The sequence below is a fragment of the Rhynchophorus ferrugineus genome, unplaced genomic scaffold, assembly GCF_030347505.1.
Source record: "Rhynchophorus ferrugineus isolate W39M unplaced genomic scaffold, kcgeb_rfMv2 rfM4, whole genome shotgun sequence".
NCBI lineage: Eukaryota > Metazoa > Arthropoda > Insecta > Coleoptera > Curculionidae > Rhynchophorus > Rhynchophorus ferrugineus.
The window spans coordinates 52,794,229-52,820,602 of NW_027472583.1; the positions used below are offsets into that span (position 1 = coordinate 52,794,229).

At 33.1% G+C, this 26,374-nt stretch overlaps 5 protein-coding genes and 1 long non-coding RNA gene across 9 annotated transcripts; 4 read left to right on the plus strand and 2 right to left on the minus strand.

Moving 5' to 3' along the window:
• Positions 1-5,855: 5,855 nt before the first annotated feature.
• On the plus strand, positions 5,856-8,893 carry Atg14 (autophagy related protein 14). Its single transcript, XM_076403890.1, has 7 exons — positions 5,856-6,443; positions 6,495-6,811; positions 6,863-7,032; positions 7,878-8,034; positions 8,095-8,271; positions 8,328-8,529; positions 8,583-8,893. The coding sequence occupies exons 1-7, from the start codon at positions 6,153-6,155 to the stop codon at positions 8,649-8,651; spliced, it is 1,383 nt and encodes a 460-aa protein (XP_076260005.1). The 5' UTR covers positions 5,856-6,152; the 3' UTR covers positions 8,652-8,893.
• LOC143196242 (uncharacterized) lies at positions 8,880-10,331 on the minus strand. Of its 2 annotated transcripts, none has more exons than XM_076403905.1 (3): positions 10,035-10,331; positions 9,770-9,898; positions 8,880-9,710 (listed from the first exon to the last, which is right to left on the minus strand). In XM_076403905.1, the coding sequence occupies exons 1-3, from the start codon at positions 10,173-10,175 to the stop codon at positions 9,645-9,647; spliced, it is 336 nt and encodes a 111-aa protein (XP_076260020.1). In that variant the 5' UTR covers positions 10,176-10,331; the 3' UTR covers positions 8,880-9,644. The 2 variants fall into 2 exon arrangements, with proteins under 2 accessions (XP_076260020.1, XP_076260021.1); XM_076403906.1 differs by having other exon boundaries at positions 9,566-9,721; positions 10,035-10,312.
• Positions 10,332-10,494: 163 nt separating this feature from the next.
• LOC143196223 (uncharacterized) lies at positions 10,495-13,746 on the plus strand. 3 transcript variants are annotated; one of them, XM_076403879.1, is made up of 5 exons: positions 10,495-10,622; positions 10,698-10,931; positions 10,986-13,168; positions 13,230-13,349; positions 13,407-13,746. In XM_076403879.1, the coding sequence occupies exons 2-5, from the start codon at positions 10,832-10,834 to the stop codon at positions 13,482-13,484; spliced, it is 2,481 nt and encodes an 826-aa protein (XP_076259994.1). In that variant the 5' UTR covers positions 10,495-10,622; positions 10,698-10,831; the 3' UTR covers positions 13,485-13,746. The 3 variants fall into 3 exon arrangements, with proteins under 3 accessions (XP_076259994.1, XP_076259993.1, XP_076259992.1); XM_076403878.1 differs by having other exon boundaries at positions 10,698-13,168; XM_076403877.1 differs by having other exon boundaries at positions 10,548-13,168.
• An 833-nt stretch (positions 13,747-14,579) lies between these two features.
• LOC143196254 (uncharacterized) lies at positions 14,580-14,995 on the plus strand. The gene is made up of 3 exons (XR_013005711.1): positions 14,580-14,672; positions 14,750-14,865; positions 14,917-14,995. It is a non-coding gene; the product is annotated as an uncharacterized LOC143196254 (long non-coding RNA).
• A 1,893-nt stretch (positions 14,996-16,888) lies between these two features.
• LOC143196241 (uncharacterized) lies at positions 16,889-18,729 on the plus strand. Its single transcript, XM_076403904.1, has 3 exons — positions 16,889-17,074; positions 18,241-18,483; positions 18,535-18,729. Exons 1-3 carry the CDS (start codon positions 17,017-17,019, stop codon positions 18,651-18,653), a joined length of 420 nt encoding a protein of 139 aa, XP_076260019.1. The 5' UTR covers positions 16,889-17,016; the 3' UTR covers positions 18,654-18,729.
• Positions 18,730-19,781: 1,052 nt separating this feature from the next.
• Positions 19,782-25,924, minus strand: LOC143196227 (patj homolog). Its single transcript, XM_076403883.1, has 12 exons — positions 25,608-25,924; positions 25,368-25,549; positions 24,940-25,268; positions 24,723-24,886; positions 24,468-24,669; positions 24,277-24,403; positions 22,087-22,294; positions 21,955-22,027; positions 21,722-21,898; positions 21,517-21,662; positions 21,136-21,366; positions 19,782-21,081 (listed from the first exon to the last, which is right to left on the minus strand). The coding sequence occupies exons 1-12, from the start codon at positions 25,672-25,674 to the stop codon at positions 20,921-20,923; spliced, it is 2,067 nt and encodes a 688-aa protein (XP_076259998.1). The 5' UTR covers positions 25,675-25,924; the 3' UTR covers positions 19,782-20,920.
• Between the last annotated feature and the right edge of the window lie 450 nt (positions 25,925-26,374).

The following is a 26,374-nucleotide window of genomic DNA, read 5'->3' on the forward strand; positions in this document are numbered from 1 at the left end:
AATTTTAAATTATTTTAAGTCTCAAGCCACAGTGTAAAGTTAATTTCATATTTCAGTGTTTCAGTTTGCAAAAAAGAATTGAAGTGGTGTCCTAAATGTTCTATGGTGTTTTATAATACTTAGAAAGTGGCATAATACATAATACAATTTAAAAGTAAATTAACGTATCCGTAAGTATTAAATATCAGCCGTTTTGTTAAAACAACGGTTTTACTTATCGTTAATCCTAAATAATATTAAACATTACTATTTTAATTTGATTTTGAAAAAGCTTTTCCAAATAAAAAGAGTTGCAGAAAGGTTTAACAGACGTTGCAGGTATACCAGAATATTTTAAATTTAATTTATATAATTCTAATAGCTCATTGGATTCTCTAAACGCTTAATAAGAGACATTTCCAAATATGTCTAATTTGCAGTTTTAAAAACAGTTTTTTAAATATTGCCGGCATTTTTATCAAAACAAGTCTAAACTATTTTTACCAATATTTGTTTCCTGTATTTTCCATTATGGGATATCATTTATATTATTCATTCATAGTGAAACCTACATATCTTTAATCTTTAAGCAGATATTAATGCTATTAATTCGACAGACTATACGAGCTAATGAAGGAAGCTTTAGCATTTAAATGGCTTGAACAAACACCGAACAAGTCTTGATTCAGCCAGAAAAAGCGTTACTATTTGTCACGTGACATGGAGAAGCTAGAAAACCAAAAAGTAGTAATGAATAGAGCATTCGAATGCATTAATTCGATAGTAAGATAAGTTCCTATAGCTGCACCAATCTTGTAATGCTCACATACGGAGTTTTTGATCCTATTTTATTATTTTCCTAAAAATATTTATTGATATTATATATCCTTAAAACTAAATACCATGTAATGGCTCTATCACTAGTTATTATACCATCAGTCTATCATCAAAGACCTAAGTTTTTTCTTAGTACCGCAAAAACAGAACTAAACGAAATTTTGTGTGCTGAAAAAAAAACAAAAAGAAACCGTTATATTTTCAAAAACGACGTATCTAGGTAATAACACGAGTTATTTTATTTTTATCATGTTTTTCTGCTCTACATACATTTCAAAGGCAAATTAATCATATGAGACCAAACTGATGGTGCGGGCATTGTCGGGATTGCTCCAAGCGAACAATTAATTTATTTATCAAAATGCGAATCAATCTTCCGACCTAAAAGTAATCCAAGACTTCGATGCCGACCACAGGCCAATCGTCCTTACTATCAGCGACTTTCTCCTGAGTTCCGTCTCTTTTAAACCCAAGAAAACTACCGACTGGGGTTTGTTTCAACTCAAGCTTCAGCGGACAGGACCTGTCCCAAGTATAAATTCTCTAGACGATTTAGAAAGAGCAGTCTCTAAACTCACTCTAGATATTAAGATATATAAGCAGCACTGAACCTTTTCACTTTAACCTCCCTAGAGAAATGAAAAAACTAATCAGGTACAAGAACCGATTAGCGAGAAGAGCTCGCGCCACTCTGGATCCTGGGGATAAACGTGTGGCACAATGCGCAATCAGAGAAGTCAAGGACAGGGTTAGAGCTTGGAACGAGAAGAAATGGGAATCATTTCTTCAAAATCTAGGCAAACCCACTGCCCCACTGGGATCAGGTATCCCGTTTGTGAAGAATTTCACGAACGTGCTCAGTGTAAGGTTCTCCATACGCGCCTTAGAACACGACAACACCTTGATTAAATCCCTACCCATCCCAGGGTCTCTGTCGCCCGCAAAACACTCGCTATCCCGAACCCGAGGTGACATCAGCAAAAAACCATTTGGTTCTAGCTGGTCATCATGGAGTAAGAAAAAAATCAGTTATATATATGGCGCTTTAATCAATGTCCTTTATAGCTGTCAAAATAATAATTCTGTAACTGCAGAACATCCCAGTTTTCTGGCCGAGAAACTAAACCAATGGTTTTTACACCTCTTTTGAAGCTAGCTTTACATCATTAACAGAATTTTGCTGAAATAGAAACATGATAGACGAGGAAGTTTATATGGTGGATGCATCAAAACTTCCCGGATCAATCTCTTTTAGTTTAATATTTTTTTACCAAATATGTGTGTGTTTTATAGCTTGCCATGATTGAAAACAACACCTTTTTATTTGTCAATACTGACGTTTGTTATACTCTTATGAATCAATGTTCACCCTAGACGGTTTTGGATAAATTTATAATAATCTATATCAGGCTTTTTCAGTGAAGTTCATGAAGAGATTGGTCCTTAAAATGTCGAATAACGAAATCGAGCAGACCAATTCTGGCAATGGCGTAGTTATGCATGGCATCATCATAAAACCTCACCATCTCATGGATTTTCATAGAGTAAAGGGTTTCAAACTTTTGACTGAATAAGTGAATTCCTTTGTGTCTACCTACCATGTTCTATTGACTATTCAAATATTAAAATATGTCTTCAATAAGTATTATCAGAAATATATAATTTTAAAACCATCTGTGTATGATAATTTTTGCTTTTCAAATTTCACCCATTTGTTTTCTATAAGTAATTCAGAGATTCAGATTGCAGTATTCATACAGAATGCTGCATTCAGTTTGTCTTATTTTAAAACTGTATTTATTTATTTTATTGTTTGTTCCAGTAAATCAATATTCCTAATATTGGTGATATATGCACTTTAAATCAAAGAGAGCAAAAATACCGAAAGATTAATAGTTCCAATTATAAATAAGTAAATCAGTCAGGCTTTTCTAAAATATACTCAGTCATTCTAATGTAAAATTCGGCCTGGTTGGTGTAATGGTAAAGGTAATAGGGCGGTTCTTTAGCTGTTCGAATACTGCTGGGGCATGGTTCCTAAATATATGTTGTCCAGTTCAGGTAAACCATATTTGATAAACAGGATACTCTAACTAAATGTTTCTAACTCTATGTTTTAACAAAATTCTGAAGCAAACACATTAGCTGTATAAAATAACGTTTTTGGTGGCCCAATATTACTACTATTAATATAGATAAAGTTGCAAACATCGGAAAACGGTTGCCCTGTTTTTTTATATTGTATTTTAAACTGAAAGAATGAACCCCCAGGAATGTGTTGCAACGATGGTCAAGCCCAACTTCGCACTGTTACCTTAGCAGCCTTACCCATAGAAAAAAGCCTTACCTATCGAATGTGCTTTGAGAATATTTGGTTTTTAGGAAATAGTGTCTTTTGGGACAAAAAAAGTAAAAAAAGATGACTAGCCAAGTAGCCATGTAAAGTCCAGGGGCATGCATATTATAGAATATGCCTTAGTTTTTTAGTTGTGTTTAGGATTCATTTCACAGATATTACCAAGTTTGGAACTGCAGAGCAATAATTTATTTACGTCATTTCCAGAAAACGGATAGGTATTCGGTATATTACATACTAACACTACATCATAGAAAAAATAGAAATTTCACGGTATAGGCGACCTTGGGGAAATGTTTTGTTTAGTTCAATCAACTGTAGCGCTGCGATCGCAAATTGTGATTGGCAGTTTAAATTCCAGGTGCCGCCACTAACATGAAATGTGATTGGTCGATCAAATTGTGTGAAATCAGCATTTTCTATGGGCGTCCATTTTTATGTTTGTTGTTTGTAGGTTATGGTTTTTGTTTAGATCACGAAATTTTCGTTTTACGTTGTGCATATTTTCTGTTTTACATTAATTATTATGGGGTAATAATATAAAAATTGATGACAATACGTCAGTGTAGTAAAAGATGTAGTGTACCGGGGTAAAATTCTACTACGGAAATTAGACATCGTTTCCCAAAGAATGATCTCGCTCCTTTCCAAAAATGGGTTGATCAAGTAAATAGTAGTAAGTTACCTGGATAAACCACAATGCAAATATATCAACGTCATGGTGTTTATTATGAACATATTAGTGAAAAATTTAGAATTATCCTTCCTTCACGAACAGGTATTTGGGTAAATGCATATCCATCATTGGTTTTATCAGGTACATATAAAATTATCTATCTACTACATGTCTGTTTATATATTGTTTGTTTACAGAAATTCAAAAACTTATGAAGATGTTAGTAGTAATAAAATGCAATTAATCTACCAAGTTGTGCGTATGTTGTCAGTGTGATGTCTCTACATAAAGAAGTCTTACAAGAAGGTAATAATTAATATAACTGGATAATTAGTAGTAATAAATACTACTTTTAATTATAAAATATCCTTAAAATATTTGCAATACTTTAACTTTTTAGAACAGTGTTCAATCATTTTATAGTAGAGGAATTATATATTTAAATTTGATTGCCTTGTTAAGAAAATATTTGTTATGGTGCCATCAATTAAAAATTTAATTGCTACTTTTAGGGGATTTATTAAGTTAAAGAAATATATTTTGTCTAAATTTACAAATAACTACATTTGTTTAACAAATCTTAACCAAGATTGCTTAAAGATTTTTGTTGGATCTATTAGAGGTCATAGAGGTAGAAACAGCATCCTTCCTCTAGTATGTTCGAGAAATTTTTAAAAGGGCTCATCATTTCAATTTTTTCACATCATTCTCCCGGGAGAAAATTGTGAAGAAGATGAACATGTTAGATAACTTATATTCTTTTTTAACGGGAGATCTAGTACCACTTGAGGTTGTTAAATCACCAGTTGAGTCTATATTTTCAGTTCCAAAGAATTTTGCTCTGAGGAAAACAAAAGTCTAATATTGTATTTTAGTCTTATTTTAGGCTATTTAACAAAACTTCTGAAAAAGAGACACCATGCAATATTTGTCTATATTTTATATTAAGTAGTTCCACAGATTAAATACTCTAAAATATAAATATTTTTAAAAAACACATAAATTTTTAGTGTTTTGACTGTCCAATTCATAATGATTTTCAAGACAAAATTTTAAGTTATTCTGAGGTTTGATTGTATTTTTGGTTTAATGAAGTTAATGTAATATCAACAGGAAAGGATTTAAAGTTTACCTTCAATATATCAAGATAAGTTAGAACTCTAATAGATCCCATAAAATTAATGGCACTAAACATATATGGGAAGGCCTTATAGAAGAATTATAGATATTTTAATATTGCCTAGAATAGAGTTCATAATTGTTTTTTTTTTTGCTTTTTGTTTATATATATTTATATTATTTACACTTATGTATATTTGTATAGGATTTTATTTTAATAAATTAATTTTAAAATTTAAATTTGATTTTTATTTAAATACTATTGGCCAATAAATGTGACGTCACAAAATAATCAGGGGAAATGGCAGACCAATCAAAGCAAAGTATTTTCCTTACAGGTTTCTACATAACTATTTTAAACTAACCAATCAAATTCGCGTTATCAGCGCCGCCAATGATTGGACTAAGCGAAACTTTGCCCCACTACTTACTATTGCAGTTGCACACCCCTGCACTACATACTGTATAAATTCATTCTATTTAGAATTAAAATTTGGAAAGTTATACAACTCACTATACTATAAAAATCATATTTAGTCACAATTACTTTAAACTTTATGATATTGTTAGTTGCATAATATTAATGTATGGGACTTTAATTAATAATTCATATTTCTTAAGAAAATAATTGTCCTAACAAAATGTTAAATACCTCACATACGATGTAGCGAATTTTGATGATCAATATTTGATTTCAACAAAATTCCTTTGTTTACCCTCTTATAAAATATTTTATTTAGGAATGATTACATAATTAATAATATTAATATTCATTATTTTAATTTGTTTTCTGATTATGCTTTTATATAATTTTTATTTATTTTGATACCACATTTATACACATTTTAATTAAATAAGTTCTCATGTTTATTTTTATGATGGTTATGCAGCTATTGAAACAGCTGATGGTCAGCTGTGTCAATAATATTTTTTATGTCGTTATTCTAACTTTCACATCAGTTTTTGTTATTTAGTTTGTCGATATTTTAGTGTGATTGTTGTTATTAAATAAATTTGTACATAAGAACACTTAAAGTAGAAATTGAAATTCTTGTTAATATTTAGCAGAAAGTATTGTTTCTATTTTTTTGACTGTAGGGTTACAAAATAACACAAACTGTTTCTTTATATACGTCCCACTCAGAGATCATGGTCAGGCAGTAAGGCGAAAAGGATCTTCCACCGATGGCTACCATTATTAGTTCAGAAGATTCTACTACAAGTTCTGTGCCTAGAATATTTCAGATATCATCTAGTTCAGATGGTTCTAACTTGCATAAATGTCCCTTATGTATGAGCTTGCAGAAATTCTTCTGTTGTACAGAATGTATCCAGACGGGTCATATAACCAGCAGTAAGCATGACAAAAACTACAATAGTTTAAAGAAAACCCTTGCTGAACTACAGGAAAGCAGAAGAAACATTGAGAGCAAATGCTTGAAACAGTTAGAAGAGAAACAAAAGTGTCATGTTTTGGTATGATTTATTTTTCTGTTGTAAGCTTATCACTACTTGGTTGGATTTTAGCAAAGCAAAATCAGACAGAGCAGAGAAAGAAGCCGAGTTATACAATTAGCTCTAAAGGAAAAAGGACAGAGGAGACCTGATTTAAAGTCAACACTAGAGGCTCTTAATACCAGAAATCGTGAACGTAATGAAATAATCAGAACATTTAAGACAAAAAGTGAAAGTTTAGAGGACTATGTGTCAGACAAATGGGAAACTGTACATACATTTAGAGACAATCTGCATGCCAAACAGAAAGAAGTGAAGAAATTAGCCAAGCTAAGAGTGCAACAGTTATTTAAATATGTTTTTCCCATATCTTTGGTGAAGCCTACTGTGTAAGAATAATTCATGTTTTGTTTTCATTAATATCAGTTTAATTGTTTTAGGGAAATGGAATCCAGTGGTGATAGTATTTTAAAAGAATTGGCAGAAGCATCTCAGACTGCTTTTATTCGTGATAAATGGGTATATACAGACTATTCAAACGAAATACAGTATAATATTGTAGCACCTTGTTTGCCAAGCAGTGGCAATTACTCTAACTATAATATTTGGGGTACGTAAATAAATATTTATAACTATCAAAGACATATTAAGGGATATTAAATGATTTTTAAAAACAATTAGTTTATACATGGAGTCTTAATGAAAATGTTACATTTAATTTTTTAATATAATTTCAATGAAACTAAACAATTTTTTATAAAATATCAACCTGTAACTCCTATACTAGTTTACTTGGCACACACATTAATATTTATTGAATATTTTAGTCAAGACGTTATCAGCTTTTAAGGTTTTCTTGAATATATGAATTATATCTAATAACAAACAACACATCCCGCTGTGGAATGGCTTAAAGTTAATTATTTCCATACACTTTTGAAAATGTCAGTGAATTTTATCTTCAATTTGTAAATATATGTTTTTTCTAATTCTCAAAAAAGGACCATTTATTAATTTTTTCATTTTGACATTTCATTCTATATTGCTCTTACCTTTCATAATTTTTTAAGATATGTGTTATGCCAAATTAACCTAAGGTAGTTTTTAATATTCCAGGTATAAATTTATTTAATTATTTTGATCATAGTAATTAAAAATAAATTCAATTTGGTTCTTCATTCTTTTTCTTCTCAAGGAGATACTTCACTTAGCTTAATTGATTTGTTTCATAAATTTACAGTACTAGATCTTTAAAAAATCTCCTTCATTTACTTCAATGTGTACAACTTTACATAGTTTTTGAGGATTTCTTTTTGTTTGTTTTTTGAAGGGCAGAATTTTTGTATTTTTTTTAATATAGTTTTTGGGGTACAACTCGTACATCAGCATTACAGATTGAATCTAACAACTCGATATGTAGGCACAAAATCTTATTCTAGTTTATTATTTAAACAGGTCAAAGTCATGATGGTATACCGGTGTCCGAGGAATCTGATGCGGTCGATATAAATCCTGCATTTAGTATATCAGCCGCACTGACCTACACTGCACAGCTTGTGAATGTTTTATCATTTTTTCTAAATGTACGTTTACCATATAAGATGATCTACAGGTAGGTTTATACAATGTTATTTATAACAACGGTCATTTTGCTTTCTTTCTGTGTATGAAGCGAGTTCAGCAACAATACCATCAACGAACAGCAGTTTGCGAGAAGAGTTGCTCGACTGAACGTTAACATACTTTACCTCTGCATCACACAAAACGTTGATCTCAAATCCTTACGTGTTAATGCCCCGATTCATAATATACTACAGCTAAAGGAGAATGAAAGCGCCGACTTGGGGAGGTTGGTATAACGATAAGTTCATTGTTTGCTTTTATGTAGCATTGTCATTAATATAGACAAGATATGCTGGAGCTGACCGACGCACAGATGGCTTCTTTGGAGAAGGCCATCGCTGCAGAATTCAAATCGAGTGACGATTCGGATTCTGACGAAGGAGATTCTTTTACTATGGAATGGGAGGCGGTACCACACGTTCAGTGCCCAGAGGTGCTCCCAGGTCGGGCCATAGTTCAGTCTGAAGTTATGAATACTCAACAGGTAAATTAATTGATCTATGTTATATTTGTGGGTTTCTCATGCTTTTTTTTCAGACAAGCAGTATGGCCGGGGGCTTGATGAACAGTGTAGCCTCAATTTGGAGAGGATTTACCGGTCGGTAGTGTACGAAAAAAGGGCACATAAAAAATCGACATTAGACTAAGTTCCTAACATATTTCAGTTTGTGCATGTTATTATTTAAGACGTGAAAGATTTTCTCTTTAATCACTGCGGAGCTATTGTATATAGAACTGTTGATCTGTCCTAGTGAGATTTTCATTTACTACCATTATTTAAAAGATAAGGTAAAATATACTATCCAGTTGTGTGATATCGAATAAAAGTTTAGGTTTTTTAATAAGAAGTTCTTTATTTAAATGAAATTAAATCAAATCTAAGTAATTATAATAAAAAAAAGTTAACAAACAATATTAAGCATTATGAAGATGTTCTACATAGAACAAGAAACACAAGTAACAATAAAAATTCATACAAAATCTAAGGAGTATATAGTTGTTGGAAATATTACTCACTAGCTATGCATTAGAAAAAGAGGGCTAATTCAGACTTCTTTGAAAGTTAGCAAATCACCTGATTAGAGTAATTTTCAATGCCCAGTATACACTTGCATACTCTACTTTAATTGACTTCTTCATACTGAAAAGAATATTGTCTGATTCTATTAGTACATATCCTGATTTACATTCAAATAACTTTTCAAGCAAATGCAGTTAACTAACGCTGTGCATGAAACAGCGAAGAGTATCAAACATATAAGAGTTCACCCATCAAAACTAATTTAAGTTCAGCCCATTCACATTAGACTGGACTTGAATAACACCAATCAGAAAAAAATCACAATATATCAAAACAAATTTAAAGACCAAATCCAATTTTTATTTACAATTAAAATTCTATCCTAGAAGTAATATAAAATTAATCAGCCTCAAAATATACTTTCCTATAGAAGGTGCTTTGAAAAGAAAACTGAAGAGAAATCACAGATAAAATGCAAATAAATAATGAAACAGCTTAGTTAGGCAATCGTTGCTATTTCCACGTTATATTCCTGAGTTTATCAATATTGAACAATGCTTTCTTTTAATTATGAAAATCTAAATTGTCATTCTCCTAAACTCGGTCCCATACAACGGGCACTCTACAGGACAGTTTCCGTCGCTCTACAAATAAACTGTGTTTAAATATAATTTTAAAGGGTTTTTATATGAAGAATACTTACATGATAATTTCTATGTGCTCGATACATATTTTCACATCTTCTAATTTTCATATAAAGATGGTACTGAGCATTTAACTTTTCTATGCACGATTCGCAGACAGTTTTTGGTAAATTGTCATATTTTTTTAACTGAAAAAATATAGAATTAACATAATATCTAATAGTATCCTTGACCTGTTTATATTTTTATTAGTTTTAAACTATTTTGTTCTCACTACGATAAACAAATTATAATAATTAATATAACCGATAATAACATACTAACAGATATTGGCAATAATCTAATTTTATTCAGTAAGTCCAGTTTCTTTGCTCTAGCTGTATATAAATGTATAACAACTTTTTTTTGTTTAGAACATAAGCGGCAAATAAAACCTGCCATTATCGCTTGCCCGTAACTGCCCATGATTCTCTTTTATGAAACTGACTGCTAATAATTTGACAATTTTATGAAATATTTATTTATAACTCCAATGGGCATTAATGGGAGCTTATTGTCACATTAAAATATGTTTTTGACATTTGATGTGTGACATGTTAACATGAAAAAAATGTTAACTGCGCACTAAAAAATCAGTTTAGCCAACATAAAAAAAATATTACGGAAACTTATAGAATAAACTAGATATACTCATATATCTCATATATATATATATATTTATTTATATTATCTCATATATATATTATCTCCGAAGCAATAAAAAATATAAGCACGTATATATAAAATTATACTGGAGATATAATATTACTTTTTTTATTTTGGCAAAAAAATAATTCCCTAGTATATAAGAAGCTTTCCTAAATGATTTAAAATATTGCAGTAGCCAAGCAAATTGATTTTGATGCATAAACTGTGAGTATAGAGATAAAATATTTTGTTTGAGAGTAAGTACTACCTTAATAAAATAAAACGGGGCTAAATCCAAAGGTGTAGTTGGAGTAGTAAGGACGTCCTCAAAAGTTCCAAGTGATCAAGAATGAAATAGGTTGATAAAACCTCTCAAGATTGCATTACTCGATTGTTTGAATTCTAAAGAATATAATTTTAATAAGAGCTTCAAAATGGGCAAATCAGGCGACACTGCGTCATTAGAGAGTAATAGTAAATCATTACTTAATGGGAGCAACGTTAAATTAAGAAAAACTAAACGATCAAAGAAAGGTATACCAGCTGATATAAATTCTTTAAATAATACGTTACTTGTGCATAATTTAGTAACCAAGCTACAAGACATGGAGGAATCATTTAGAAAGCAATCAGTAAATAATTTGCTACAGGGATGTGCAGAAAAAGAGGATGAGGTAGTTGAAGTAAGAAAAAGTAGTCGAATAAAGAACATTACAGGTAAAATTCAAAACACCTTTGAAACCATGAACCAAAAAAAAAGCCCTTTGAAAATTTCTCAGAAAAATAATAACATTAAACGTTTAACAAGAAGTGTATGTCAAAATGCTAACAGACTATTAAGCCACAATGCAGGTAAGAGTGATGTGAATAAAACAAGTGATAATAACAAGATTAATTTATGTAAAAGTACTTCTAAAACAAAAACATCACCTATTGCTTCTAAGCATTTGGTGATTGAATTAGAGAACATACAAAGAACAAAATCTTCATATAAGCTTATGAGCTCATTAAAGTCACCATCAAGTCAAAAGCCAAAAAATTGTAAAAAGGAGCTGATTGTGAAGATTGATAGATTAGTTGATGAGAATATTAGAACAGCAGACAAAACTACTTTAAACTCTGTGGTAGATAATAAAGATGAAGAATCTCGAAATAATATTAACATGAAAGATCAAGTTGAAGCATTAGCAGATGAACCTGAAGCAGTACCTTTGAATAGAAGATTTCAATCACAAATGAGGAATAAACTAATAGAATTAGAACAAAAAAAGGATCATGCTCCTGCAAATAATGAAGATAAAGTAAAAATAAAACAATTTAATGGAAAAATATTGCGAAACAAACAGCGAAAACATTATGCTGAAGAGTCTCTTGAAGAGGAAATAAAAAATGATGAACCCAAACCTCTTAAAAAACGAGTAGTACCAATCTACCGCGTACAGCTTCCAGATGTCGAGCTTAAAGGAATACAGGACTTATATGAGTTTAATGATTGCAGTCCTAAACTAAATAAGCAATTAAAAAGGATAAGGAACCGAAAATCCTCACTAATATTTGATAAACATACTTATGAGGTTTTGAGGAAGATTGAAGCTAAAGAGATAAAAGCTAAGAAAAAGGCACAGCCAAAGAAAAAGGCAGCGCTTCGAAAAGAATATGCAGATATTGTAAATTGTATTGTTGGCAATGTTATGGAAAAGGTTCGGAAGAAAAATTATGACTGTGAGAAATTGACTAATCCTGAGCGGTCAAAGAAAGTTAAAATAAAAACAATTGAATTTCGCGATTTTAAAAACGAAATTAATGTTACTGCTAAAGGTTTACTTACAGAAAACAATATTACTACTGAAAAGAATATCAAGTCAGCACGTGATATTTCTGATTTAGATGAAAACAGTAAGGACTGTTGTATATCACCCATTCCGAAATGTGACAGTGTGGATAATTATTTTGGTTTTACGGAAGAATCTCCTATTTCGCCTCCCATCAATATAATTAGTAACATTTTAATAAAAAGTGCCAGTACTCCAGTTAATTTTCAAGGAATACCCCGCAGACGTCCTAACGCTAATAGCACTATGCGTAGTCCCTGGAGAATTAACGGTATCGCTACCAGGCCGATATTTGTCAGTGTAAAAAAAAACGCTCTACCTCGGATTGATCAAGACATGGTTTTAGACCATACAGTAGTGAAAGATATTGAGGAATCTCACTCGAAAACGGTAAATAGTATTCTTGAAGACGCAACAAAGGAACCAGTACAGCAAAGTATCTTGGACTTCGTGGAGAGTAACGTGGAAAGAAAACTAGAGAGGAGCTTATTTGACTATGAAGACTTCCAAAGTCCTGTGAAGAATAATGCGAGAGATAAGGAGAATGCAGGAGTGAATAAAGTTAAAAGGTCCCTGATGGGTTTAAGTATAGTGTCTAGCACACCAGTTCAAAGGAATGTACTGGGGGACATCAGTAATTCCTCAGGGGAATTGTCGAACGGATCCAGAAATAATCAAACACTTTTCGGTTTCGATAACAGCGATCAAGAGGTACCACAAGATGAAAACAGTCCACCTTCGAAACCCAATCGATTTGATCCGAGTACTCTGAAGAACTACATTATTAAACGGAAGAAAGCCAAAGTCAAGGTGGAATTAGCGGCGACACCTGTAGTGACCAATTTAGATCAGAGTTTCTCAATTGTGGAAGATTCCGATGATCACGGTGATAGTAACTATAAACTATTCGACGAACCAGAAAGCTTTCTGGAGGACATCGTGAGTTTTTGTGGCTTTCTGATCCCCAATTTTAAAATATTAATGTTTTGTTGATTTTTAGAAACCAATAGATTTGATTGAAGAAAAGAAACGTAGGAGAAGACGGTTGGACTCTTCCAGTTCAGATATTAGCGACACAGATCATAAACAGAAAAAGATGAAGAAAAGGACCAAAATCAACGTGAGAAACACCAGGTTTATTTTTAATACCTGTATAATTCGATGGTTTTGTTTCTAGGTGGAACAAGAAAAGTGGATCGATGAATTCAATAAGCAATGTGAAGAGGTGGATGATTATGATTTGATACTGGAATAAGAAAAATGTTACCTTGTTTCATACCCTTATTGTTTATATATGTTAGCAAGTGAAATAAAAAGGCCTTTGTTCGACAAAATACTGGTTTATTGGTAAAACAAAGCCATGTCTCATGTGTTCCATGTATGTATGATCCGAAAGCTATATTGAGACGTATTTATGATTTAAATGCTAACATATATATACATACTGTGGCCATATTTTGCTATTTTTGTACAGTTTATTGGTATATACAGAAAGTTAAATATATTTATACATTTTATTTAATTTATTTTATTTTAAAACATCTATTCAGGAATATTTTCGATATATTACATATAACAAAAACTAATAACAATATAAAGACAGGCACAATCTAAGTATGATTTTCAATGAGTTAAATTTAATTAAAAATTATTGGTTATTTCAACTTGCAGTTACCAACAAATGGCTTAAAAAAAGCCTCTGCACAAGCAACTCGCAGTATTGGTCAACATTGTCAATTGCATTCTCAGGATGCAACATTTCCCTGCGTTCATCGTGGTAATTTTCAAAAAAGGAGTCGAACGTTCTCGTTAGAAATACAGACCATTAGTATCCTGAATTTAATTTCTAAACCTGCTAAGATAGCAAATATTTACGCTCTCAACAACTTCACCAAGTCAAACAACATTTCGGGTATGGTGCCGTTTAGCAACAGCGTACCATCAGGGCCATCGAGTGACCGTAGATCATTCGACAATCTAGAGGTTAAAATTCTCGAAGTTACAAATTAATCCCAGACCACCAGCTTCTGTGAGAACGGTCCGCGCTTATGATCAAGAATGCCCCAATTTCCTTCTTGCAATAGGCCACGTACCTAGGTCTGCTCGTCGACCCATGATCCAGATGGACCCTCCAGAACCAGCAGGTTACTCGATTAGGGTTATTCGGGATCATAGAATACATAGTCTGTATTCTATGGCTCTGGATATAGTAAGGAAATGAAATGAAAAGTGAGACGACATAATGAGATAACTCGTATAGTACTAATCTAGACGTATTGCCAATCTTAGATTCCGGTGTGGGCGTGGTGGCCTAAGGAGCAGTGTCAGTGTCAAGTTGCGTATTTTTGTAAGTTATTTAAGAGATAATCAACGACAATGCATTGAATTTACAAATAAATATTTATAATGATACCTAAATTAATTGCCTTGATTAACGCTTGAGGTATGTAATAAAATTATAACAGCTAAAAATAAAAAGTAAAAAAATAGTAACTATAGCAAAAGTAACAGTAACTATAGATGAAAAGATCAGAAAAAAATCTTCCATTATTAGTAGCAAAATAACGGAGAAATCGACTAAAAAACTATGAACACTTAAAGGCAATAAACAATATAAAATAATATTTTTCAAAAAAGTGAGTATCTTGGAAATAAGGATAGTAATCGCAACAGAATAATATTTTTAGGGTTTACGCCACTAAATTAAATAACACAAGAAGTGAAATAACATTAAGATATTTAGAAAAATTGGTTATAAATACCAAGGTATTTATAAGACGTTTTATTTTGTACGAAATAATAGAACAAAAATGTTATCGAATAAAATTTATTTTAACATTATAGTACATCTAAAAACCACAATTTAATTATGCAACCGCAATAGTTTATAGGTTAAAGTTCTAACCTCTTATCACTATCGCTTTCAAGAATTTTGCATACGTCTAACAACGGGACGACTTTGACAGGCTAATTTGTTTACGTGTTCGAACTAATTAGACAGCATTGTGTCTCTTTTTAACTAGAATAAAATGAGAAGGAAAATGTCTGATTCTAAAACGAATTTACAAATTGGGACAGGCAAATACATTAACATCTTGTTGACTTATGTACAAAAAACCTTTGAATAAACTATACAGATATTTTTTAATATATCGATTAAAAACCCAACATATTTTTCTTTTTGTTCGACATCCCTAGTACGAATCTAAAACAGACTCATCCAACAAAACAGGCAATACATGTCATTAATATGTATGACGTCAACACATTGCAATGTTGCCGTATGAGATGATAATTTTGGTTCACAACTCTCAACATAGTAATTCCAATAAAACAGTCAATGCACGTCATCAAAATTTATAATGCAACATTACCGTATCAAATTTAGATTTTCATTTATTTTGACGCCGACAACAAAATACAAATGTAAATAAAATAATGAACGAAGTACGTTATAAAATATAATTTATTTGAGTTGTTTTATTATATTTACATTGGCCTATGGCAATGGTGTCGACAAGTACCAGCACAAATCTTATTTTATAGTCCGATTTGGTTACATGTTCTTGTTACATACATTGCAGTTACATTCTTGAAAAAATCGCTCGGTTGCCAAATGTCTGTAAAATTCTTCTAAACATTAGTGATTGTTTTCAAACATTTTAAATTGCTGGTTAATATTCGTGATTACTTTGGTTGAAAATGCCATTACTGATGTAGTATAATGTTAAAATAAATTATATTTTATAACATTTTTGCTTTATTATTACATTTATATTATAATCTTGTTATATATCAAAGTTAAAATAAATTAAATGTTAAAGTAAAGTGTGGCAACGTTGCGACGTTTTGACGTCATAAAATGAGATGATATGAGTTCACTGCTATTTAGGATAGACTATATTATTACCCGTACAGACTCTTTTATTGTCACTAATGTTTTAATGAATGTTGAAAACATTTGGCGACATGGCCCACTAGTACCAACCCAAATCCAATTTTATTGGCTGATTCGGTAGCATGTTCCAATGTATCTCTTTTTAGTTAAAGATAAAATGCGAAGGAAAATTCATACGTGACTAAAATGAATTCAACAGGCCTGCCATCTGTGTTTTTGGAAAACTCTTCCTACATTTCTATAAAAATAATATATTTTTAGGAAATAGTAAATGCATTAAAATATTTTTGAACAGACCTTCAAAATTAGTCATCATTATCAAGTTTGTAAATAGCCAGAGAGTTCAGCCACATTACTCAGAAAGTTCTATTCTACAGTTTCCAACGAAGTAAACAAAAAGTACATTTAAAAAGGTCGACTAGCAAATTTTTCTTTGTTCATGTTTGGTATGTAAAAGTTAAAAATGAGGATTCCTTTTTCACGCCTGTCAAACTTTGTTAAGATACATTAATATATATTAATGAACTTCAATAGTTCATTAAGCCTCTCTACTGTGTAATGATCAACAGTACGCATAAGAATTCCGATTATCTCACGTTATTCACTTGCCAGGACTGAATCCATTTCGCGAAAACTCCCACTATTTGTGTACGCCGCGGGGCACAGTCCTGTTACTTAATTATAATATCGATTTAGTTTTGTACCTTGACAAAAAAAGAGCGAACAGAATCGCTTGGGCCGTTCATCCTCGGTATATACAGTTAGAAAAGATGAGATGCGGAATTCTTTAACAGTTTATATTCCGTCGATCCAACAACGAGCCTTATTCAAGCGCGGTCAGCGGGTGAAGATTATTAGGTGACTCATTTTGTTAAGCGAGGCGAAAAACATGAAGTACCTGTGGGGGGTAGTGATGATTTCGTGCGTTCATCTTTGCCAAAGCACTAGTAAGTTCAATTATTTCTCTTTGAGAAAGTAATAATTGCCTAAGTAATTAATTAACATTAAGTAGTTACTTTAATAAATATTACTTATCATTTTCATAAACGATAAGTATGATATAATGATATAGAAAACAATTCTTCGAATCGTTATCATTAAAATGTTGTTTTCTCTGTTTGTATTTATAATTTAAATTCAACTTCCTAAATCGATTTAACTTTAATTTCGCATGACCTACATTATTATGTTTATTAATTTATAATGAGTTTTGCATTTTGATATTTTCTACTTTGTTATGATGTTTATAATTCATTTGAGGCTTATTGTCATGCTGTTTCGTTATATACCCCACTTGTTGATTTAAATTGGAACCTATTTAAAACTGGTTATTTTATATCAATAACGAATAATATTGATTATCCCCCTTTTCTTTTAGCAATAATTATTGAAATTCAAATAATTAAGTACAAATATTTTATGTTCCGAGACACTCAGGCCTACCTAACTTTTTCTGCTACCGAAAATTTGTCATCACCGCTAACAGAAAATTATCTCAGTCACAAAATATAGACAGCTATATTTATGTTCCCTATCTTTTGAGGTTTTAATAGCGCCTAAACGCCACACAGGAGAGAAGATTTGTCTGAGATCTGTAAACAGAGCGTAATTTCTTACATTTTTATTTCGTTTCATTCAGCCAGTCCAATAAGAAAGTATTTTGAGGTTTGTCTTATAGGAAAACGTCAAAAATACTGACACTAACGGTTGAGGTTAGCAACCAAAAAAAACCACTCGTTTTTTTAATCGTTCAAAGATCAACCCGAATACAATTTTTCGCAACTGTCAATGTGGCGAGAAAAAAGGAGCTTAAGTGACGGAATGATATGATATAAAATTACTTAATATAAAGCTATTTGAATTAACACAAGCCATTTTCATTTCCGATCTAATCTCAATTAATAAAAATATTTTTAAGTCATTATTACTTATTGTTGCAAAGTAAACCTGATGATAATACTATATTTTCACCCTCCAAATTATTATAGTTAGGGAGATTGATTTTGTTAAAAAATAAATTTCTAGATATTTGTATGAACGTTTTCTATAAAATTTTAGTTAGCATAAAGCATTCTCAAAATTTATTTTAATAAAATCTGAATCTATTGTCCAGCGATTCTGCCGAGTACCTTAGATTCTCCGTTTACATCACTGAGTTCGGGAATCACTCCAACTCTGGGGTTATCATCAACCCTAGGTTTGAGGCAAGGTCTTACTCCCACTTTCAACTCATTGGGTCCGTTTAGCAGCATGTTGAAACGACGATGTCCAATTTGTGATTCATCTGTTTATGGCTACTGTAGTGACAAGCTATTTCATGATTCCTGCTGTTGTAACGATCCCAGCAATCCATACGGTAAGTTGATTGACACGCAACTTTATGGAAACTATAACACTATCATTTCAGATCAATTACCTTTCCAATGCCAATACGCCGATTGTACCTTTTTGCATGCCAACTCTTGTAGAGAACATAAATTAATCACAGCCTGCTGTTGCACAAACTTCTTATTTTACCGCAAGTAAATTAATTGTAAACTACTTAATTTATATATTTATATTATAAAAACTAATAGACGTAATAAAATTTAATGTTCTATAATGCTCGGCTTTTATATTCACAGAGTAACAGATTAACTGAAAAGTCCCCGGCCTACCATAGTAAAACACATTTTTTTGACAAAATTTTTTTTTATTCAACGTAATTCCCTTCAAGGGTGATACACTGATTACAGCGACCGTCCAACTTTTCGATACCATTTTTGTAGTACGATTTGTCCTTGGCTTCAAAATAGGCCTCAGTTTCGTCGTTCTTTCGACGAAAATTTCTTCCCAGCGAGCATTCTTTTGAGATCTGAGAACAGGACTTTTTCCTGGGGGCCAGATCTGCAGAATACGGTAGATGAGGAAGCCCAATCCATGGATTTTTGACACGGTGCATTGTCTTGATGAAGCAGCACTTTTTTTTTTCTTCAAAAGGGGCCGTTCTTCGGCGATTTCGCCCTTCAAACGGTCCAATAACGCTATGTAATAGTCACTGTTGATGGTTCTTCCTCTTTCAAGGTAGTCACTGAAAATTATTCCATGCGCATCCCAAAATATAGGCGCCATCCATTGTCACATATCGACGCAAAAACTCGGGTTTATTACGCTTGATTATCTTCACTGCTCCGAATTATCAACTAGCCGTTGTGTTTGGTCAAAATTGAGCTCGCGCGGCACCCACTTTGCACAGAGCTTTTTCATACCCAAATATTCGTGAATGATATGATGTACACGTTCAGTTGATATCTTTAGAGTGTCTGCTATTTCATTCAATTTCAATTTACGGTCATTCAAAATCATTTTCTCGATTTTGACAAAAGTATTCAGTTTGTCAGTTCAAGTCATTCTGTTTGGATGTGATATGGTTCGTTCTAAAAAAAACATTTTGTATATATTGCAGGTACTGGTTCTCTTTAATATCCACATGACTAAACACAAATGAGAGTGACCTTCCTGTTATGTCTAATTGTGTATACTATAAAAACTTTAAAAAATGTCTTAGGCGATCTAAGTCGTTAGATAAAAAACAAAATCATCTACTAGATAATTTATGATAGTATTCATTAATTTAGATCAGTAATATAAATAATTTTACATAAATAAAACACGTTATTACACAAAAAGTATTTTTATTTACGAAAATAAAATAGAACAAAGACAAGAATTGTTATTTTTCAAGTTATCATTGCTGGTATTTAAAAAAATCAGTCTTAAACACAGGGATATCTGAAATTAAATCTAGCGGGCCTTATGTTTCGGATATCATTTTGGTTTCGGTTAAATTATCTTAATAATCTCTTGATACGTTGTACACATAAAACGTATAAACAATTCCAAAGTTACAAGTCCGCTTGATAAAAAAAAACATAAAAAATCATACACAGGTCATACATGACCTAAGCAGGTATATCACTTCGTAAGAAATGCTTTGTTTATACTGTGTTGATTAAAAATCACCTGTTTAACAGCCATAAGAGATCCAATATCTTCATTTTTTAAACTAACGGCAAGTAAATAACTGATCCTCATCTTATATTGACTGCCACCAAATGACAAAACCTCAACACAGTATAGTGTCAATTCCTCCTCCTATCCTATATCTTAAACTAGTTATTGTGCTCTGAAATTATATGTAGGGTGTTGTAAAATCCTATATTTACAGTTCAAGTTCGCTAACAGATAATTTCCTTCTATAGAGTTCTGTCATACAATGAGATCAATAGTGTCATGGATAACAAAACAAGCTCTCTAAAAATCCCAGATAGTAATCTCGAAATATATTTTATGTATATAATTATAGGCAATTTTTCTTATCTTTTTAAAAGTCGAAACGTTAATTTTTTTAAACCTATAAAGGCATCGGTGATTGTGCATCAAAATTTTGCTTAAAATATATTTCCTAAAGTCATCTAGAGCTTACGAGTAATGGTATGTATTATGTGGTCTCCTTAACGTTGCCGTATGTCTGTCGACTACTTCACGTTACATTATCTACTACTGTTTAGGAAAAACAATTGAAGCTCACAACTTTTGAAGTTCTTTTGATTCGATATTGACAAGATCGTATATATATCACAGCGTTAAAATAAAAGAAATGTAGAGACAAAACAATCACAAAGTTGTATTTTGATTGAATTACCTTGCTTGAATAGGATGTATTTCAATTCAATTGGTCCTACGAGAAAATTTGGTTTTGTTTTAAACCTACCTAGTGTTTTCTGTTAAGTTTGTGTCCCAGCGTTGGGATTTTAAGTATTGCCGCCCACCGCGCCATTGTGTTGCGAATAAGGTAGCGGCTTGGAAATCCCCAGTCGCACGATGCCGGGTAGGGTGCTCTTTAACGTTTGTACCGCTTGATCCAGCGTGAAATTCCTTATGACCGCGCCGTTGACGCTCATCAGTCTGTCACCTATGATCACATCGACTGAAAACCTGCACAAAATCGTCAATTATCGTTCGCTACCTGGGGTAATACGACCGTCGGCTTCAGCGGGACCATGCGGCACCAAACTCCTGATCACGATAATAGTAGAGTTCGGATCGATGGGATCCTGGTAGTCCAATATAGAGAACCCCAGACCGCGATCTTTTTTACATAAATCGACGTACTCGACGTCGTCGCTCCACATAGCGGGTGCACTCATTTCCATAGAGCGGGATTTTTCCTTCTTCAGGGAGCCCGGCTCGTCGGCCACTGAAAATACGGTCATATTTATAGCGACAAAAGCATCCCCCCGACGGGGTTAGATTCGCGACAAAGGAAAATCTAACCTAGCAAAAGGGAGTGACGGGACGCCCTTAAAACGGAAAGAAGAATTGGAGAGTTTTCGAACTGTCTACATACCCGTTACGGTGCTGGACGTGTGAAGACTGGTCTCGCTCAGAGCTTTTATCAGCCGCTGTTCTGGCTGAGGTAGGAGGTTCTTCAAGCTGCCCCCTAAGATGTTTCTCTGTTCGAAAGCTTCAATGTCCTGGGAAGTATTAATGACCCTATCGGCGAATAAGTATAATATAAGTTTCGTGATGGCTAAATCTGCGACCAGAGGTACCTGTTATCAAATTCTTTCCTTAAGCACACTAACCTGACGGTACTTGGTAATTCTCGTAATATTTTCACCACTTCCACGTGACTGAGACCAACCAATTTTTGACCGTTTACCTCCAAAAGTTCATCGCCGGGGCTCAGTTTTCCATTCAGGCCTACCGGTCCTTCTGGAAGAATCGATCTAAAGCAATAACACCTTAAAATTAGTGTTTTCAGACAGGTAAACTGGCGAAGTACCTTATGTAATGTTTAGGTCGAAGTTCGATACCCTTTTCGACATCGACAGTGCCTTCCAAACTGATACCTAGTCCTACACCGGCCAAAATTTTAAAATAATCTCAGGTCATCATGAAACTGGAGACCATTTACCTTTAAGCTTACTCAGATTGGCTACAACAACATTGGCGTCGTCTCCAAGGATATCCTCCCATTTTTTCTTTATAACGGTCTCCAAATCATCCTCGGGGTTGGCTTCGAAATCCTCCTCGATGAATATCTCCTTATTCTCGGCGTTTTGGTCGTAGATCTCGCTTGGGACTGAATTCACCGAGTCGGCTTCGGCTTCAATACCGCGCAACTACAACACCACTAGTTCAGTAAGAAATCAAACCAATTCTATTAGATGGGTGAAAATGTAATCCACGTTTTTCTAATTAAAATGTAAAAATCAATTAAAGATTAAAATCGGAAATGCATTTTCCGGGGATACTGTAACCGACGATGCAAATCTTTAAGACGAGCTGTATGCATAACATCAGTACAGAAAAATACCATCGCTGTTAATTTGTCAACTATAAAAACATGTTTATTAAACATATTAATTAATTAAACAAAATCAAGACATACTATAATTATTAATTCTTTGATCAGTGAGCATCAAATTATTCATTTATGAAATTGTTTAAAGCTCTATTATGTCTTTAGGTCTTTTTTAATTGTTGAAATATTATTGTGTTATTTAACTACTTAAGGCACCGACTTATTCGAAAATAGTACTTTGACTCACATTTTTTATCCCAAAAGAATTGTCAGTAAATGTTAAACAGTTAAAATTCTCCAAAGTAATTTTTCTAGGGTATCGATATACTTTTAGTAACACTTGTGCTAATCCCGGAAAGCTTTTGGAAGATTGGGGACGAAACCGTCTTTGGGAAGAATTCTAAGAAACATATCCAGATGGCTTCGCTTGATGATCGACATCTGAGTTTTGTTTCACTCGTATATGCTGTCCATCTCTAGTACTGCTCCTATATATGAGTCAATTTTTCCAACCGGGGTTTCGCTCGTCCATTGCTTAGAGATGGCTGATCAACGCCACGCTCTTTATCTCAGAGTTTCCCATATTTTACGCCCTACTTCAAACGAAACCGATTCAAACCCTGCAAAACTAAAGTGGTAGTGAAGGCAAAGAAAGAATGACCAAGAATATATAAAATGACATAGCTACAGATATACATAAGTACAGAGATAATAAAGAAGACTGTAGGTAAAATTATAATATATAGACGTGGAAACATGGTACAAAATATATATGGATAAAAACAGTATACGCTAACCACAGTGAAGCAAACATAATTGAGATAAAATAAAGGACTTTTTGGGGTCATGTGAAGATAAGTTTTGAATATATCATGTCTAACTCAAATAACTTTCAAAGCTTTACTAACCATCATATATAATTACCCGTTTATACCTATTAGGAGATTATACCTATACAGGACCAAAAATCGTTTAATAGGCCAACTGGACCAAATTATTTAATTTAGATTCGATAATAGGCTCACTAGCAGCGGAGTTTACATCTCATTTTCTTCTATCCCCCACATAACTGAACTCACTTGATTAATGTCCTTACGATCTGATGAACTAGTGGTAAATTTAGTTGTGAATAATAAATGAATCGAAAAGCCATCCTTAGCTGCTACATCGTAGCTTAAAGAATCGGCCACTAATCGCAGGACTCAACTTAAGGACGACCTGAAAGAATGAATGAATGCTTATATCTTGGAGATCAGAACATTGGATAGAATGCTTTGATTTGTCTATAAGTTTTCTTATATGACAAAACTATAAATTCACCAATATAAATGGTGCTAAAATTGACACAGTCCATCAAAAATTTACTGAAAAACGCACATCATTGGTCAACCAATAAATAATTTTATTACACACACTATGTTAACGCTAATAATTTTGTTAAAAAATCTCGATTTGTTGGGAAGTTTTGTTTAACATCATTTTTGCCTAATTTTTCTGAGATAGATATTTTCTTTGACTTTAATAACACAAACTTTAATTATCAGGGAAAAATGTTTACTAGGATTAATATAATTTCACCCATAGCGACAGTTCATATGATAGCGATCACCATGTCAACGCACCTACGACAGCCTAGTCAGCCTAAATGGCACAGAATTTTCCTAGTAGTGTAGAATTTTTTAGCCAATTCATCGATTCTTTTTCCGAGTTTAATGGACACAAAATTAGCTAAATTATTACATATAAAAGATGTTAAAAACGTGAATTATTTTTCCACACACCTAATATTCTCTAATATACTTCAGAATTATCGATGGGTATCCAACTGAGGGTGTTAAGAGATGGCGATGGAGGCGAAGTATGATCCCTCTGTTGTTGGCTGGCGAGGGCCTCTTGCAGCTGTTCAAACTTAGGTCCCCTCAGATACCTGCCAAATTATTAATACATTTAAACGGAACAAGCATTAGCGGTAAGTGCCGAGCCAAGAGTACCTTTCGAACGTTAAAATGACACTCTCCTTGGTATCCTTCAGAATTCTAACGGCTTCTGGATTGGTGAGATCTTGGAGTCTATGACCGTCCACTTCAATTATTCTGTCGTTTATATTAATCAATCCACAGCGAAAAGCTTCGGAACCTTCGGTAACATTTTTCACGAATATACCGTTCAGATCTTCTCTTTCACAGACATAACCTGAAAATCAACCCCGTTTGAATTTGTGAGACTCGACAATATAGAGACTTTACCGGCTATAGTAATTCCCAATCCGAATTCACCCTTTTTTAAGGTAACCGTGAAAGTTTCCGTCTCGGGAATATCATATTCCAGATCCACCGGCGTAACGATAATCTGACTGGCACTTACCGGACTTTGACTTCCAGCCGACGGAGTATCGCAATTTGGTACAATGCTACGGAAAAGGCGGCTTCAAAATTAGATCCCAGCAAGAACAACAAGGCATACTTTTCATTATTGTTATTGTTGCAATTTGTTACTTCAGAAATATCAACACTTTTCACCTTAGGAATCGCAATGGGAATTGTTTCAGAAGTAACGTCAATAGCTGGTTCCGATTTCGGACCGATTATCTCGGAATTTCGACTAATGCTTTTATCGTCTACTGGTGTCAGATCTTTTTCGGTAAAAAACGTCGAATAGCCATTTTGTAATAATTGTCGATCAAGTTCCTCGGGATCAGTCAGGATTTTCGTCGGTACAATAGGTGCCGAACATGGATATGTTTGGAAGTTAATTGATGTAGGTTCAATGGATCTAGCAACAACCATCCTAACCTGGAAAGTATAATAAGACCAATAAGAGAATTTCGTATGGTTATAAGCATAAAAAATTATATTTAGCTTTACACCGAATACAAAAATCTATGCACTTACCTGTGGGCCTGCTTGTCTAAGCACCGAAGCTACTTGGTCAGCACTGAATCCTCTCAAGCTTATATCACCAATTTGTAAAATATGATCCCCGCTTTGCAAACGACTGTCTTTATCAGCGATACCACCAGGAAGTATTGATTTAATTACCACACCAGTACTACGGCCTCCCACAATACCAAAACCTGAAAAGTTTAATATATTAAAGAAAATTATGAACTTATTTAATATAGTGTAACTTACCTAACCCGGAACCATCATTAAATAAATCTATGACCTCAACTTGGGACCACTCTGTGCTTAGAACCATTTTTTCCAATCACAAAACACATTTCTTACCACATTTATGTTTAAATTTCGCGCCCCTCGCAGGCTATTTGTCTTGAATCGATTTAATTATCGCAGATAATGGGACGGCTATCCTTTGGAGTATCTAAGGGGTGGTCCACGGGGAAACAATTGGCTATTTTCAGTACCATCTCGAGGAATACTCAAATACAAAAACCCCACTAACACCCGTAGGTACAGCTGTTTGCTCCGACGTTCAGTTGTTTCTGTCAGCTGTCACCTGAGTAAACAAAGACGGTATAATAGGGAAATGAACCTGTACGACAAGGCGAAAGATAGAACGCATTTTCTCAAAGTTACCCTTTAAGTTTTTTTCTATTATTGTCTATGTGATTGAGTGTTCAAGGATTTGTTTGGTTAACGGGGTTGGGCAGGTGCCTACCACGCACGCTTCCTTCGGCAAAAGAAAATTGAGTTTTTTCTGGATTTAAATAACACGCAATTGGGTCCGTACACGATATGGATCGATGTTTTGAATATTACAAAAGGGTCCTGGCAGTTTATTGTTCTTAGGGGAGCGAAACCGTTTGCCGAAGGAGATGCAGGTGGCTATGGCACCGTTTTATTATGTCGAGCATACGGCTGATCTTTAATATTCCATACATTTTTTACCGTTACGGTGCGCTATACCATGTATATATATATATATATATATATATCAT